This window comes from Candidozyma auris, chromosome 5 (assembly GCF_003013715.1).
Source record: "Candidozyma auris chromosome 5, complete sequence".
Lineage (NCBI taxonomy): Eukaryota > Fungi > Ascomycota > Pichiomycetes > Serinales > Metschnikowiaceae > Candidozyma > Candidozyma auris.
Window position 1 is genome coordinate 825,314 of NC_072816.1, and position 13,452 is coordinate 838,765.

The 13,452-nt window shown below is 44.6% G+C and overlaps 6 protein-coding genes across 6 annotated transcripts; 1 reads left to right on the forward strand and 5 right to left on the reverse strand. All coding sequences in view use genetic code 12, as the record gives it.

Moving 5' to 3' along the window:
• Positions 1–51: 51 nt before the first annotated feature.
• On the reverse strand, positions 52–1,761 carry CJI96_0004629 (protein kinase IKS1; the record flags this gene model as incomplete). The annotated part of the gene is made up of 1 exon (XM_029036880.2): positions 52–1,761. The coding sequence occupies one exon, from the start codon at positions 1,759–1,761 to the stop codon at positions 52–54; it is 1,710 nt and encodes a 569-aa protein (XP_028888977.2).
• A 499-nt stretch (positions 1,762–2,260) lies between these two features.
• CJI96_0004630 (DNA-binding protein) lies at positions 2,261–6,751 on the reverse strand (the record flags this gene model as incomplete). The annotated part of the gene is made up of 1 exon (XM_029036881.2): positions 2,261–6,751. The coding sequence occupies one exon, from the start codon at positions 6,749–6,751 to the stop codon at positions 2,261–2,263; it is 4,491 nt and encodes a 1,496-aa protein (XP_028888978.2).
• A 215-nt stretch (positions 6,752–6,966) lies between these two features.
• Positions 6,967–9,238, reverse strand: CJI96_0004631 (uncharacterized protein; the record flags this gene model as incomplete). The annotated part of the gene is made up of 2 exons (XM_054702217.1): positions 6,967–9,156; positions 9,212–9,238. 2 exons carry the CDS (start codon positions 9,236–9,238, stop codon positions 6,967–6,969), a joined length of 2,217 nt encoding a protein of 738 aa, XP_054558192.1.
• Positions 9,239–10,731: 1,493 nt separating this feature from the next.
• On the reverse strand, positions 10,732–11,262 carry CJI96_0004632 (uncharacterized protein; the record flags this gene model as incomplete). The annotated part of the gene is made up of 1 exon (XM_029036883.2): positions 10,732–11,262. The coding sequence occupies one exon, from the start codon at positions 11,260–11,262 to the stop codon at positions 10,732–10,734; it is 531 nt and encodes a 176-aa protein (XP_028888980.2).
• Positions 11,263–11,352: 90 nt separating this feature from the next.
• TRP99 (Trp99p) lies at positions 11,353–11,922 on the reverse strand (the record flags this gene model as incomplete). Its single annotated transcript, XM_029036884.1, has 1 exon — positions 11,353–11,922. One exon carries the CDS (start codon positions 11,920–11,922, stop codon positions 11,353–11,355), a length of 570 nt encoding a protein of 189 aa, XP_028888981.1.
• Positions 11,923–12,555: 633 nt separating this feature from the next.
• CJI96_0004634 (uncharacterized protein) lies at positions 12,556–13,104 on the forward strand (the record flags this gene model as incomplete). The annotated part of the gene is made up of 1 exon (XM_029036885.1): positions 12,556–13,104. One exon carries the CDS (start codon positions 12,556–12,558, stop codon positions 13,102–13,104), a length of 549 nt encoding a protein of 182 aa, XP_028888982.1.
• Between the last annotated feature and the right edge of the window lie 348 nt (positions 13,105–13,452).

The window sequence follows — 13,452 nt, forward strand, 5'->3', positions numbered from 1 at the left end:
GAGCTCCATCATAGTTTTTTGAATTCTCATTATCACCACACTGTCTGCAGGTCACATCAACAGTTGCACGAAGGCTGCGAAAAAGAAAATGTCGCATATCAGCAGCACCACCACGCACGAGTAGAATGATGGCCAATACAAATTGGGATTCACTTGAAGTGCCATCATAGCTAGGCATATGAGATTAAGGAACTTGACACCTCTGCTGATTTTCAAATATGCCTGCTCTGTGTACTCTAGGATTAAAATCTGAACAAGATGGAAGATGACAGGCAGGTAGTACCATGTTGAGGCAATAATTACCGGTTTGTCTGCAATAACAGAATCCTTGACCTCTTCACGCAAATCAAGAACGTCGACATCTTTTATAGATTCATCATCTTCTGACGCAACTTCAGAGATACTGGTCTTTCTGTTTTTTGCATGCAAAAAATGCTTCCATTTCATGGACTCAAGATAGTCAATAACAGTCCTTGACGTGACATCAAGAGACTCGGAGTTACCTTTCAACATCATGTAGATTAAAAGCTCAAAATCTTCAGTTGCGTCAGAGACGCCTGCCGTCGATGATAATTTGTCTTGAAACCAATAATGGAACAGCTCTGGAGAAATCGACTCATACCACTTGGAGATATCTCTCCTTATACGTTCTGGATCTGTTTGGTCTGTTAATTGATCAGTAAACGGGAGAGCTCCGGCGCAAATATAGCAGAGGATCATACCGAGCGAGTATATATCGCTGTTGTAGCTGAAGCTATTGGCCAACTTCAGCCCCCGGCGGGCCTTCAATGAGGTCTTTGCGTAAGTCCACAATCTCGGGTCTGTGAACTCGATGGTGCCTGTGTTGCCTCTCAGCTCGCTAGCGAGATCATCCTCGATTCGGATAGATTGATCTGCCAAATATTGTTTATCAATGAACTTGCCTTCTCCAAAATCCGATACTAGAACTTTGGGCATATTAGCAATAACGTCGTCGAGTTGAGCCGGAGTATCAAACCTTATGTTTCTGTAGGCTTCAGGGTCGTAAGTTGACTCGAGTAAGCAGTTGGAGGGTTTCAAATCGCGATGAAGAATCCCATGTGAGTGCAAGTAGTGGACGCCCTTGGCGATATCCCTAAACAATTTCCAGATCTCAAATTCATTGAGCCATTTCTTCTTTGGGGTATCGTCTTCAGAACGAGTATCCTCGGGGAGTCGCCGTCTTCTTCTCTTCTTTCGTTCCGCCTCGAGTATCTCCTTCGCCGTCATGAACTGCTCCTTTTGGAAATTCTTCACCACTAGATTTTCCAAGTGGCCGCCTCCGCAGTACTGCTGAAGGATATAGACATAGGGAACCTTCTCACCCATCCGTTGCCCATACCCGCTCTTGTCAGATAAGTAGATCGTCTCCAGGTCCTTGAGGTCGCCCAACTCCATCCACACGTGGTTATATCTGATCAAATTGTTTTCGTTAGCTCCCTTCACAGATAGCTCGTACAAGATGAGCACCTCATTGAGCACCTGGTCTACATACAGCAGATGGTCTCCGACGTTTATCCTCTTTACAGCATAAACACCAAGCTGGACGTCCTTGAGGACATGCATGACTTTGTAAACCTGAGCATGAGCACCGCTTCCCAACACGTATGGTGGGATCTTCCTAAAGAACCTGTCGAAGTATCCCTGGTTGAAAACATCGTGAGGTAGCCCCTCGGTGGCCAAGTCTCCGAGAACATTTCCACGGGAGAACTCAGAGAGGATCTTGAAGTAGTCATCATGCATGAATCCAGCAGGCACTAGCGTGTCTGGTTTCAATAGAAGCCGCTCGTCTGGGATGCCCTCCACATTACTTCCTAGCAGGGTCCCGGGAGAGTTTTTGTAGTCAGCAAGAAGTGAGCCACAATGCGGGCATCGATTGGGAGGCGGCAAGTGGGGATCCACCGGTTTATATAGCGTGAGTGGATACTCGTCTTCTGATTGCGTAGAGGTGAGGAGCTGGATCGAGTTGTCTTGATAATTGCGAAGAACAAGTATACGGTTTTGGGATCATGAAACACAATCTCTTGCGTGTGATTGTACGGAACAATTGACATTGATCATGTAGATGGGAATTTTGAAGCCGGTGTGATTTATGGGAAGGCTTACATTTATGAAAGTTGCACCATGTTGCACTCTATTTCTATACACGATCATAAGCGCGAGGAGGTAAATCTGGGGTACCGACTGGCTGCAAAACGGGAAAAAGTAAAAGAAAGAAAGAAGAAAGAATATGACTGATAAGTCAGATTTGAGCCTTTAGTCTTCTCATACGAAGAATGAACTCCATCATGGACGTTTCAAGAAGGAACTGGTCTTCTCGGGTCACTTCTTTCAAATCACCGTCTCTGACCGCTTTTAATCGGTCAATGAGCGCTGTAGCAAAGTTCTTTTCTTCAGTTGACTCCTCAATTACAGAAAGCAGCTCTGATGACGTCTCGACGGGCTCTTGCGATTGCCTGTGAGTTAAAACCATAAGGTCTGTGCAGCTGCTTGCTCCTGTAGAGTTCGGGTTCTTGTCTTGTGATTGCAAGTTCGACAGCTCTGCGAAGCTGTCTGGGAATTGACATTCACTTGTATTGGTAATCATACTATCATTGCTCTTCTTCTCGTGAGAATCTGAGCTGGAGTTGACCTCTATCAACGATTTATCGTGGGCTTCTTGCAACCTCTTTTCCTTGGTGCTCTCTTCGGAGTCGCTCACTTGCTTTTCGTTTTCATTTGAGCCCTCTTTGTTCTCGACATTACTATTCTTTGCCACAGTACCACCCATGCGTGCTGCATTCGTTTCTGCCGAGTCCTCGATGCTGTCAGAATCATTTTTATTCTCGACAGAGAAGTCGTCGGTTTCAACTTCTTGAATCTCCTCATCATCATCGTTATCTTTCTGCCGTATACCCTTGACCACCAGACTGCTTGAAGCTCTTTTTGACTTTTGCCCAACGACCGGGCTGCGGTCCTCAACCATCTGAACGATTTTTTGACATTCGAGTTCTTGGCGTTCCATGGCGGCCATTCTTCTGGTACGCCTCTGCCCTGAAGACCACCCTAGGTCTGGCACATTTACACTCAAGGACGTTGGTTCAGCTCTTCTGATCTCTGAAGTCAGATTATCTGAAAGCTGGCTCTGACAAGATTTCGATTCCTTCCTCGTATCATCATTCGGCTGCGTAGAATGCGAATTATTCATGGCATCAGTCACTCCTCTTCCGGTTAAGTCAACTGCATTATTCACTTTGTGTTCAGTAAGCTCACTTTGGACGGCAGGTTCCAATTCGTTCCGATTTTGCAGAATTGCCTCATTGCTGGCTTTCTCCTGAGAGACACCCATACTTGGTTGCATATTCTTTCGTACAAGTGACTGCAACTTTGGATACTTGTGCAAATTCTCCTTGATATCCGGAAGAATGTCAATACCCTTAGATGTAGCGCTTACGAACAAATCATCCAATCTATTATCATCTTCCGAAGATTGTAGAAGATATTCTTTGATTTTTTTCTCTAAGTCAACTCTCTCATCCTGCTCAAGAACGTCAAGCTTGTTCAAGATTTCATCAAAACACTGAATGATCTCAAAGTCGTACTTGTTCTCAAATAAAAAACTGGAAAGTACTCGAAAATCACCAAGAGATGTCCACTTTTGCTTCAAAAGCGACAAACTCATTTGCTTGAGATGATCATAGGGAGCATCATGCATCAATGATACGTAGAACTTGAAAATCGGATTGGACCATTTGTGTATCTCAAGGAGGCTTACCATCCGTTCATACTCCTCTGACTTGAGAAGGACAATATGCTGGATGACCTTCTTTGCGAAAACAGCAAAATCGGTTTCAAGGTATTTAAACATCCTGCCCGCAATTATGAGATCCATATTCGTCAACCGTTGCAGTTGTCGAGTATTTAGGCTATCACATATGAAACTTTCTAAGTCGCCTCGTTTGTGTTTAGTGTTGACTTTCAATAACTGATAAATGAAACGCATGCTGAATCTATCGCCGACAGCTCCCTGTATCATATTGACGATTCCACTTAGCTGATTAGTCGTGTAGTATTGGATGCTATGAAGAAGTAACACTTCATAGCAGCTGCTGGCTTCAATATCAGAATCCGCCATTAGATTGTGTGCACCAAAGGTATCATTTAAATTGACGATGAGTTTAAATAAAGAATCATAGGAAATCCTGCTATGCTTACTCAAGATATCCAAAGTGAGTGGCATATTGTCAATGATGTCTTTTGTCGTATCAGATATCTGCGCTTCTTTTTTCGTGCTAAATTTTAGCGTGTTCATGAAGTTGGCGAGAAGACTAAGTTTCGGATCTATGTCTAGTTTATCCAGCTTAAAAACCAATGAAAGTATCTGCATGCTCTTATCAAACCTCGTGAAGACCCACCTTGGATTTGAAGGATGGATTTCGTTTAGCTGAATGTTTTCATTGGAAAGGCAACGGATGCTGCTGAACAGCTTTTCTCCCACACTAGATGTGGCCCTAACGAGGCGATCCACAATATCAAGACCACAACGATGCATATAGGTGCTCGAAGAGTCTCTCCTGAAGTAGAAGTTGGCAAGAACGGGTGTCACAATCCGGTCCCAATAAAGGTCTTGTAATTTGGCGGGAATTTTCGCAGGATAATTGAATAAACAGTATAGGATGGACATGAAGGAGTTGTGTAAAGCATCAATGATCTCTTTTTGGCTTTCTATTGAGGTGATGTTGATGAATATGTGGATGAGGAGCTTGATCTTGGTCTTGAAAATATCCTCAGTACCTATGGCTCGACCAGCTTCATTTGGAGTTGATCGATCAACAGCTGTATGTCTAAAGTCTCGAAGTTCAATGCAGCAAATCTTATACACAATCACCTTCCACGATGATATCGCTGTGACCTTTGCCGTAATGTCCAGCTCGTTGAAGCAATACTTATGAACCTGAAGCCATTGAGTCAAATATTTCCAGTTCTCAAACCCGTTGTCAAACTTGCCACAAAGTAAGGTGATTCCGACCCAAATGTCCATGGCGAATTTATGGTTTCCGCTTTGAATCAAACTGAGAAGATTCTCGATAACATAATCAATGGTCAACGTTGACGGCGACGTTGAGACAGAAATAAGGTTGTCTGAAGTGAATGATAACTGGGATTGTGGTAATGGTGACTCCAAAAACTTACGACCAGCGTAGCAAATGTCAGGATTGTCAAGAAAATTTCGTGCAGCTTCAAGTAAAGCCGTTACTCCATTGGAGACAACTTTAGTATACAAGGGAAACGTGGTATCACATAAATTGAGCGTGAGACTTACGTACCACAAGTGGAAGTTTTTGGCCATGAGTGTTGGGAAGTTCAGTATCATATTTTTTAAAGCAATGAACTTTTCGTTTACCAAACTGGAAGACCCGAAATTGCGAATATTGAGCAAAGCGGATAACATTTTCTCCAGAATTGGATTTGAAAGGGTTTCAAAGATCGCTCGTCTCTTCTTCGGGGGGAAATGGCAATCTTTGATAATGCTGAGGTACGGTAGAACCAATGATTTGGAGATGTGAGGACTCACAATGCGTTCACAGGTATGGCTGTAGAACCATTGGATATCATGAATTGGAATAAAGCGGTTTACCGACGGGGAGGTGAGTAGGTGAGCAGCCACCTTGAGTGCCTGATTAAGCACTCTAGATTGGAAGGGATTGTTTCGTCTAGGTGACGTTTTGGTTGTAGCTGTATTGTTGCTCTGTAACACCGCTTCCGTATCGGTAATATCTCTCCTGATGAAGTTGCACAACTCCTTGATATATTCAGGGTTCAGGCGGGGTTTATACTTGGTAGACTTCTCTGTATGCTGTAGCCAGGACCCATCACCGCCCAATAGAAGATCTGCAAGGATGGAAGCGTCGTTGAGTTTACAAATCTGGTTCAAAGTGGCGTAAACCTCGAACTTTCGGTTAAATTTCTCCGCCTTCAACACGTTCATACACCCGTCTACAAGTTGGGGCAAGTCGTTGGAGCGAGGCGCGAGTTGGATGATCGTACCTGGCTGCCAAAACGAGGGGTTACTGGGGGAGTGGCACTCTGTGGAAAAAGAATGCAGAATCGAGTGGGTCGTTTTCATCCACATTGACGAATTGTTAGGATCCAAAGGAGACGACTCATCGGGGAAGTTCCCCAGGTTCTTCAAGATTGATTTGCGAGGAGTCTCAAAATTCTTCAACGGCGAGCTTGGAACTAAGTCATCTGAGAAAGTGACTATCTTCTTCCTGTTCACAGGTGACGACGAAACTAAAGGAGGAGCTTCAGGCGCCGCCTTCTTCTCAGATGATTTAATCGGCGACAGATTCAATTCCTCCGACGCCAGACGGATCAGTGCAGCACCGGAAGAGCCGGCAATTTTTCTCCGTTTCGTATTTCGTAGCGGCGACTCCTCTTCCTCCTCCTCGTTACCGTCCAGCACCATGTGAGGCTGTTGCTCTTCTTCTGTAGTCAAATCGATCACGGGAGAACCTTCTCGAGAGCCTTGCCCTCTCTTGTTCTTTCTTCGGCGATTTGGCGTGCTTTTGGCCAGCGAAGGCTCCCGTGTGGACGCCTTTAGCACCAGAGAACGCGTTCGGGGCCTTGTGGATGTGTTCAGTGATGGCTGGGAAGACTTTTTCAGGTTTTTGGCAGGGGTCATTTGAGAAAACCCCGACAGAGCGTTTAGAGTTGAAGATCTTCGGGATTCGCTCGTGACCACGGAGGTCATTTTGTGATTGTTATTCTATAGACTGGGCTATCTCTATAAGGAGCACTGACGAAGTCTTGAACGCGTACTAAGTCTGCGATGGGAGACGCACGCTGGCGTATACACTACATCGCGTAGTATAGCCTGCGAGGAGCGCTGTTGTACTGGACCTCATTGTTACTTCTCTTTTTGCTTTTCTCCTTTTACATTCTTCAGCTTTCAATACAACCTTAACGTTAGGCTCTTCTCTTTTTGGAGGTTTGGCTGATGTCTTCTGCTTCTGGCGATCTAGTACGCTTTCTTAACAGCCTGCGAACAGCTGGAGGAGACTCAGAACGAGGTTTGGGTTCACTTTCATCTGGAGTGTCTTCAAGAGCCCCTTGTTCCTTTGCCTTCTCTTTTTCTGTACTCTTGTCTTCCTGCTCGATTTGGCTTTCTGGAATCTCAGGGGGCTTTGATTCATCGATGTGCATAGCATCTTTGGATGTGTCCTGCTCATGTTGGACATTGTCCTTGTGTTCATTGCCATTTCCCGGAATGTCCTGGCTGTTTGGGTCGTTCGGACTATCGTGTTTTTCGTCAACTGTCCGATTGCCCTCTAGTTTATTCTGGTCTTCATCACCCTGAGAAACCTCCTGATTTTCTTGTTTCAAGAGCCCCTTGTTTGCCGAAGCCTCGTCACCATCTTGAATCTCTGTTTTCTCGCGACTATTTTTTTCAATAATCTCACCGTTCACAGTGGCATCCTCCATCTCTACGTCCTTTGCAATGTCAGACTTACCAAGATCTTCTTCCGATAATAACTTTCCAAGATGCAACCACTGGTGTTGACGTGCAGCCTTGATATGCTTCCATAGAAGTATAGTTTTTGCTTCAGTGAGCTCCTTGACGGTTTCCACGTCACCTTCAATTTGAGCATGCTCAATTTTTCCTTTGAGCTCCTCTATTTTGGCAGAGTAATCAATGCCTTCATCAGATCTGCGCTCAAGTAAGTGTAAACCTGTTTTTGTCTTCATCTTTCTGGAAAGTTGAGGTGTGGCGTGGGTGTTGAAGTATCTCTTGGTCTTAAATGGGACAGCGGAAGAGTGCTTCTCTTTCACTGCCGCTAGCTCTTCGTCACTTATATTCTTGTCCGTCAACAAGAGGTTTCCGTCTCTGTCCTTGCCATACAAGAGCCATGCCCACCAATGCTCCTCAGATTGCGAGAGACTCAGCAATAGATTCGAGAGTTGTGAATCCCACGTAAGGCAATTTTTAGGTATATCTCTTTTGTTATTGAGGAAGATCTTGTACAGTGCATCTGGGGTGAACTCTTCTGAGATATGCTTGACATTGGCAGGAGCGCCTGCAGTTTTTAAGAGTGACCGTTTGTTGGCAGGCAGAAGCGCAACAAAAAAGCTGCACACCAAGTAGATATGTATGAGTAGTAGGCGACGGAAAGACGACGAGTCCAACTTCTTGATGATGTTCTTTTGGTCATCAAGTTTGACTTTCTCATCTTTTCGGCTTTCGAATGGAGTGAGCCAGTATGTTTCCGGAAAAAAAACAACTCTCTTCAGTTTTTCAGTTGACTCTGCAACTTCTTGTTCCGTTTGAGGCGTAGTCACAGCGAATATGTCTCGTCCAGGGTGACGCACAGCGTATTTGGCTTCTTGTTCCATTAGGTACGAGGCGAATTTATCCATGGATACAGCCACACTGTGTAGAAGTCTTGGAGATCTGAGGTAGTAGAAAGGGTTTCTCAGCAACCTGTAGAATGATAAAAGATCTTCCAAAAGGTTGTCATCAGGAGAGTTGGTTCTGACAACTGCAGGTTCCTTGTTTTCCCTATTTGCTATGGCAAAGTACTTATTAAGACCCGTCAGATCCTCAAAAGAGAGCATTGTGGCGAGGTATAGCCGCACACGTGCTTGGAACTCGTCGTTGAAGGTATCCTTGACGTAGGAATCTAGTTTCCCAAATGAGTTGCGGATGTAATATTTATCTGTGAGACCATTGCACAAACCTAAAAGGGCAATTCTGTGCAGTGTAATGTTCTTGTCAAAAACATGCTGTTTAAAGAGCTTAATCCGCAGCTCCAAGTACTCCCAGAAGCGGGAGATGTGTTTTGTTGATATTGCAAAGAGTGACTCCAGGATCAACTGTAGGAGCGTGAAGAAATCAGCCTTTGATGATGTGGCATCATCATCAAACCTGATGCAGTATATGTGCCATTCTAGTAGCAACGCAAGCTTGCAAATGGATGATACGTGCTCCTCAGGTAAACTTCCTACCTCTGACACCTCGCTCGAGCTCTGGATCCCCAGGATCAAATCATCAACCACCTTTGTCAAGCTCGTAATACGAATAAACTCCTTTGAACTAGTACGGACGCTTTTTTTGAATTCTTCGTCGCCCTCAATGCTCAAGTGCTCTTCGAAGTCAACCTCATTGAGTAGTTGGGCGAGTTGAGGCACCTCGGAGCACAGATCGAAATCGAACTCTTGGGGAGGATCTCCTCACCAACATTAGCTGAGACCAAAAAAGCCCTCACTTTCTCATATATTTGTTCAATTGGGCCTTCGAGAGTCATCTAGTAGGTGCACTTGATATGTAATTTGAGGTCGCACTTCATCAACTCTTTCAGTATGGGCGCGAAATACAGTAGATCGAATGAAGGTAGTATGGATCAGAATACAACGATCCTGAGATAAGATGTGAAAGCTTTTAAGAACTATATGCATCAATTATTCTCTCTTTTTTTGGAGACGGGAAGTTGCCAAACACTGAGCTGAACTGTCGAGAATTTTTGGAGTTTTGCTGAATATCAAAGTCTGCTCTTTATCTGCGATGGAAGACATTCATGAATTTTCGGCTAAATAATCATAGACGCTTTATTATACAACTTTGCACATTCAAAGTGTCTTTGGAGGTACAAATTGAAAGAGTGGCCCTTTTAATACGACTCAGTGATTGTAATCTTGCGTTCCGAGTTCTGCCTTTAAAGTATACATGAGACGTTCGAGAGCAAGTTATGCTTGTAGTGGACTGAAGAAGTCAAGAGCCATTTGCAACAGTAGAACCCAGCTCATTGATTGACTTTGAAAGAATAAATCGCAGTTCTCAGTGAGAATTAAGACATTTCAGGTACGGCTTGAGTCAGCTTCGATGACCTTCGCTCCAGCAAGAAACTAAAGGGCCACATTTTTGATACGAGCCAGAAAAGGCTCAATCTAGAGGAGAAGATTAAAGAATGTTTTTGGGTGAGTCCGTGGGTGGGTCACTATAGGGGCCAAAAACAGTTAGCATGCTTCGAGGAACAGAGTTTAATGCAAAGCAAACGAGCGATGTCAATTGGGTAACTCAGAATCGTTTGAATCGATCCAGGAAAGATTTCTGCTTTACTTTGATAGTGCTCCATTCAACAAGCGCAGCCTCGATATGTCAGACCTGTGTATAGATCCGTTTTACGAGGAAATACATTTAAGTGTAAAACGAAACACTTAGACCTGACCGAGAAAAAACCTCTTTATTAGCTTTCAATCTACCAAAGTATTAGTTATCGAAAATATGCAGCAACAGTTTATGAAAACTGCAGTTTCTGACGACTGCAATGGACTCATAGGACGTCACTCGAGACCCGATAACATTCGTTGAAACGCAAACTAACATTGTCGAAATGGACCCCAAAATCATGTTGCTACCCAGCTCTGACCATCAAAATCTGCCACAAGCATACTTTAAATGAATGTGTGTCACTCGGTTTTGGACGCAGTCAGATTGTGAGTCCCGACCTCGGTAAGTCGACAAGGAGGCACTTAGGTGCTAGGATTCGATACACGGAAAATCCCGTCTTTAGATATTCAGCACTCTCGTATTTCAAGATCTCTGGTGAGAGCTCGTCTTGATAGTTTATCTCCACACAAGCGTGTGCCGTAGCAGCTAGAGGAAAACTTATAAGGGACGTGAAGCATTTGCTTAACGTAGAAGTGGAAATCGGAAGCCCAGAAAAACCACACCATTCAGTAGTCAAAGTTCTTTGGGCGCATTTTTCTCTTCTCTGACTGCTTCTTCTTCTGCAACATCCTCCTCTCTTTGCTTACCTTGGCCAACTCTTCCCATTTCAACTTATCCTCCTCGCTGGCTTCACTTTCGAAATACACGTTGTTCCTGATCTCTTCAGCAAGCTTCATGAAGCACTCGTCGGTGTTATCCTCACGATTTCTCGTTTTGTCACTCTGAATAAGCAAACCTCCCAGCTTAGTGTGGTAGCGAATCTTCTTTTCGTTCAATTGTTCGAGAATAGGCTTAGGAATCCAGTAGCAGAACTGAGGATTGAGCCACTTCCATGGCTCTAGCGCTACTGTAGCCTTTGAGGACGTCTTGTTCACCTTTTGGCCTCCAGGTCCTGAGGACCTGCTATAGGTGATATCGAAAATTCGGCGAGGAATCTTAGTTTCAGCCACGTCAAGCCATTTTCGAGCGGCTTCTACTTCTTCTTGAGAGAATGAAGACTTGAATCTGATCCAAACAAGAGGTCCCCTTCGTAGCATACGAGGTGGGTAGCGAATGAGACAAAAGCACGATGGTTCATTACTATGTAGTGCACACACCATAAGAGCCGAGAAACTAACTTACCTGATTTACTCGAGGCTCTCCAACACCTTGCTGGCAGCAGAGACATCCACAGAGGTGTTGTCAGGCTCAACAAAAGTCTTTGCAACTTTGCCGTTTTCAACCAAAACGGCATACCTGCCAGATCTCAGACCACCAAACACCTTGGACGCATCGAAGAGAACGTCCCAGTCTCTGGAGAATTCGCCTCTGGAGTCGGCCAAAAACCTCACCTGGTCGCTTCCCGTGGTGTGGGAGATGGTCTCACTCCAGGCCTTGGTGACAAATGGATCGTTGACGGCGATAACGTAGAAATGGGTAATGCCCTTATCATTGAAGTCTCTGAGCAACTTGTAGTATCCAGGCACATGAGAAGCAGAGCAAGCAGGAGAAAAAGCACCTGGAACGCCAATGATCAAGGCTTTCGCTTTACCGATCTCCTCAGCCAAATTGACCTCATTGCCAGGAGAACCTTCGTACAAGGGAGCACTCGGGATGGAGTCACCGACCTTGACGGCCCTGGTGGCAGTGGCATGGAACGATCTTGCGGCAAGCGGAGAGCAACGTGGCAATTGAGCCTTGACAATGGACCTCAACATGAAGAAAAAAGGTAGTTGGTAGTTGTGGCTTCTATGGGAGAATGTTGCTGGATCTCCCTATAGTGTGAAAAAGTATGCAGGCAGGGAAAGAGGATATGACTACGAAGGTGTTGAAAACCGTACGAAATAAGAATTTAAGAGTGAGGGGATGGGAAGTTTTGATTCCAATGTAAAGAATCATGAGGAGGTTTTGAATTGTCGAACTTTGCATCTTTGTATGATGTCGATTCCCGTATAGCGTGACTGCGAAATTTCACTCAGGGTGGTCAACGGTCGAAGGGAATGATAAGGACACCCTGACCAATGGACTGGCCCAAGAAATCTTTCTTTGTTGTCGAATGTTTTCAATCTGTGCTCAATTGGAAATGTCCTACAATTTGATGGGTGTTGCAATTGCACTATTCTTGCGGTTCGGGCCATACTCTAGTGTACAAAGGTGAATAGGCAATGGGGTAGATTGACTCACTTTATTGAGGCATAAAGTTCAATGAATGAATTATGAATCATTGAATGGCTCCTTTTGGGGAAAATAATACTATTCATTGTCAATTACGAAACCTCTTCATTCCACGTGACTGCACTCACGCTCTCAAGTGGAAACTTGTATCGAAGCCTAGCTTCTTCCACTTCATCATGGCCGAAACCGACACGAAGATATCGGCTAAGAGAGCTTTGGATCTCTATAAATCAACACTCAACTTCAATGTCATCAGCAGATATGACCCAAACATCAAGCAGCTATTGTATACTACGTCGCATTGTGTGATATACAAGTTCGATGAAAGCCAGGAATGGGAAAAGACAGACTATCAAGGCACGCTAGCTCTCTACCTCAGAGATTTCACGCCTCCGGCTCCAGGTGAGCAGCTTGGTTTAGACCAGCTACAGAGACTTTTTTGCTACGGGTTGATCTTGCTCAATCGCCAAAGCCCAGAGTGTTTCTCGTTGGGTCTTCTTCCCAACAAGGTCACAAAACACTTTTTCCCAACTGGCGTACAGAATAATGGAAACGTCGAGATGGACGTGGAGATGAACGACAATTTGATCATCGTCAAGGATTTGATCGGCGACATCTACGGCTTGTGGATCTTCAACGAATCCGATCGCAAGAAGTTATACCAGCTCATGGAATTCTGTCTCAAAAACGACGTACCCATCACAGCACCCGGGCCTTCCAAGTGATGACATACAATTTGCTCCACTGGAGAGCTTACTACCAGGTTGCCATAGGTTTATGCAGAGACCTGGAGTGATGCATCTTTTTGATCATATTTTCTTGCATAATCAATAACTTTGATCCAGCTCTTTCCCCGTTGCTGATTGGCTCTTCAAAAATCGGCTTGTCTTAGCCAGCTGTTTAAAAGCTGGATGCTTCGCTCGAATATCTGCCTCTGCATTTGCTCGATGAAAAGGTGAACGTCACTTCGGGCGTTAGGTTCATATATGAAAGGGGGAAGCGACACCTATAAAATTCGCTCCCAATCAATGTACATTTCATCTTTAACTTGCGCCCAATGAAAGCTTATAGAT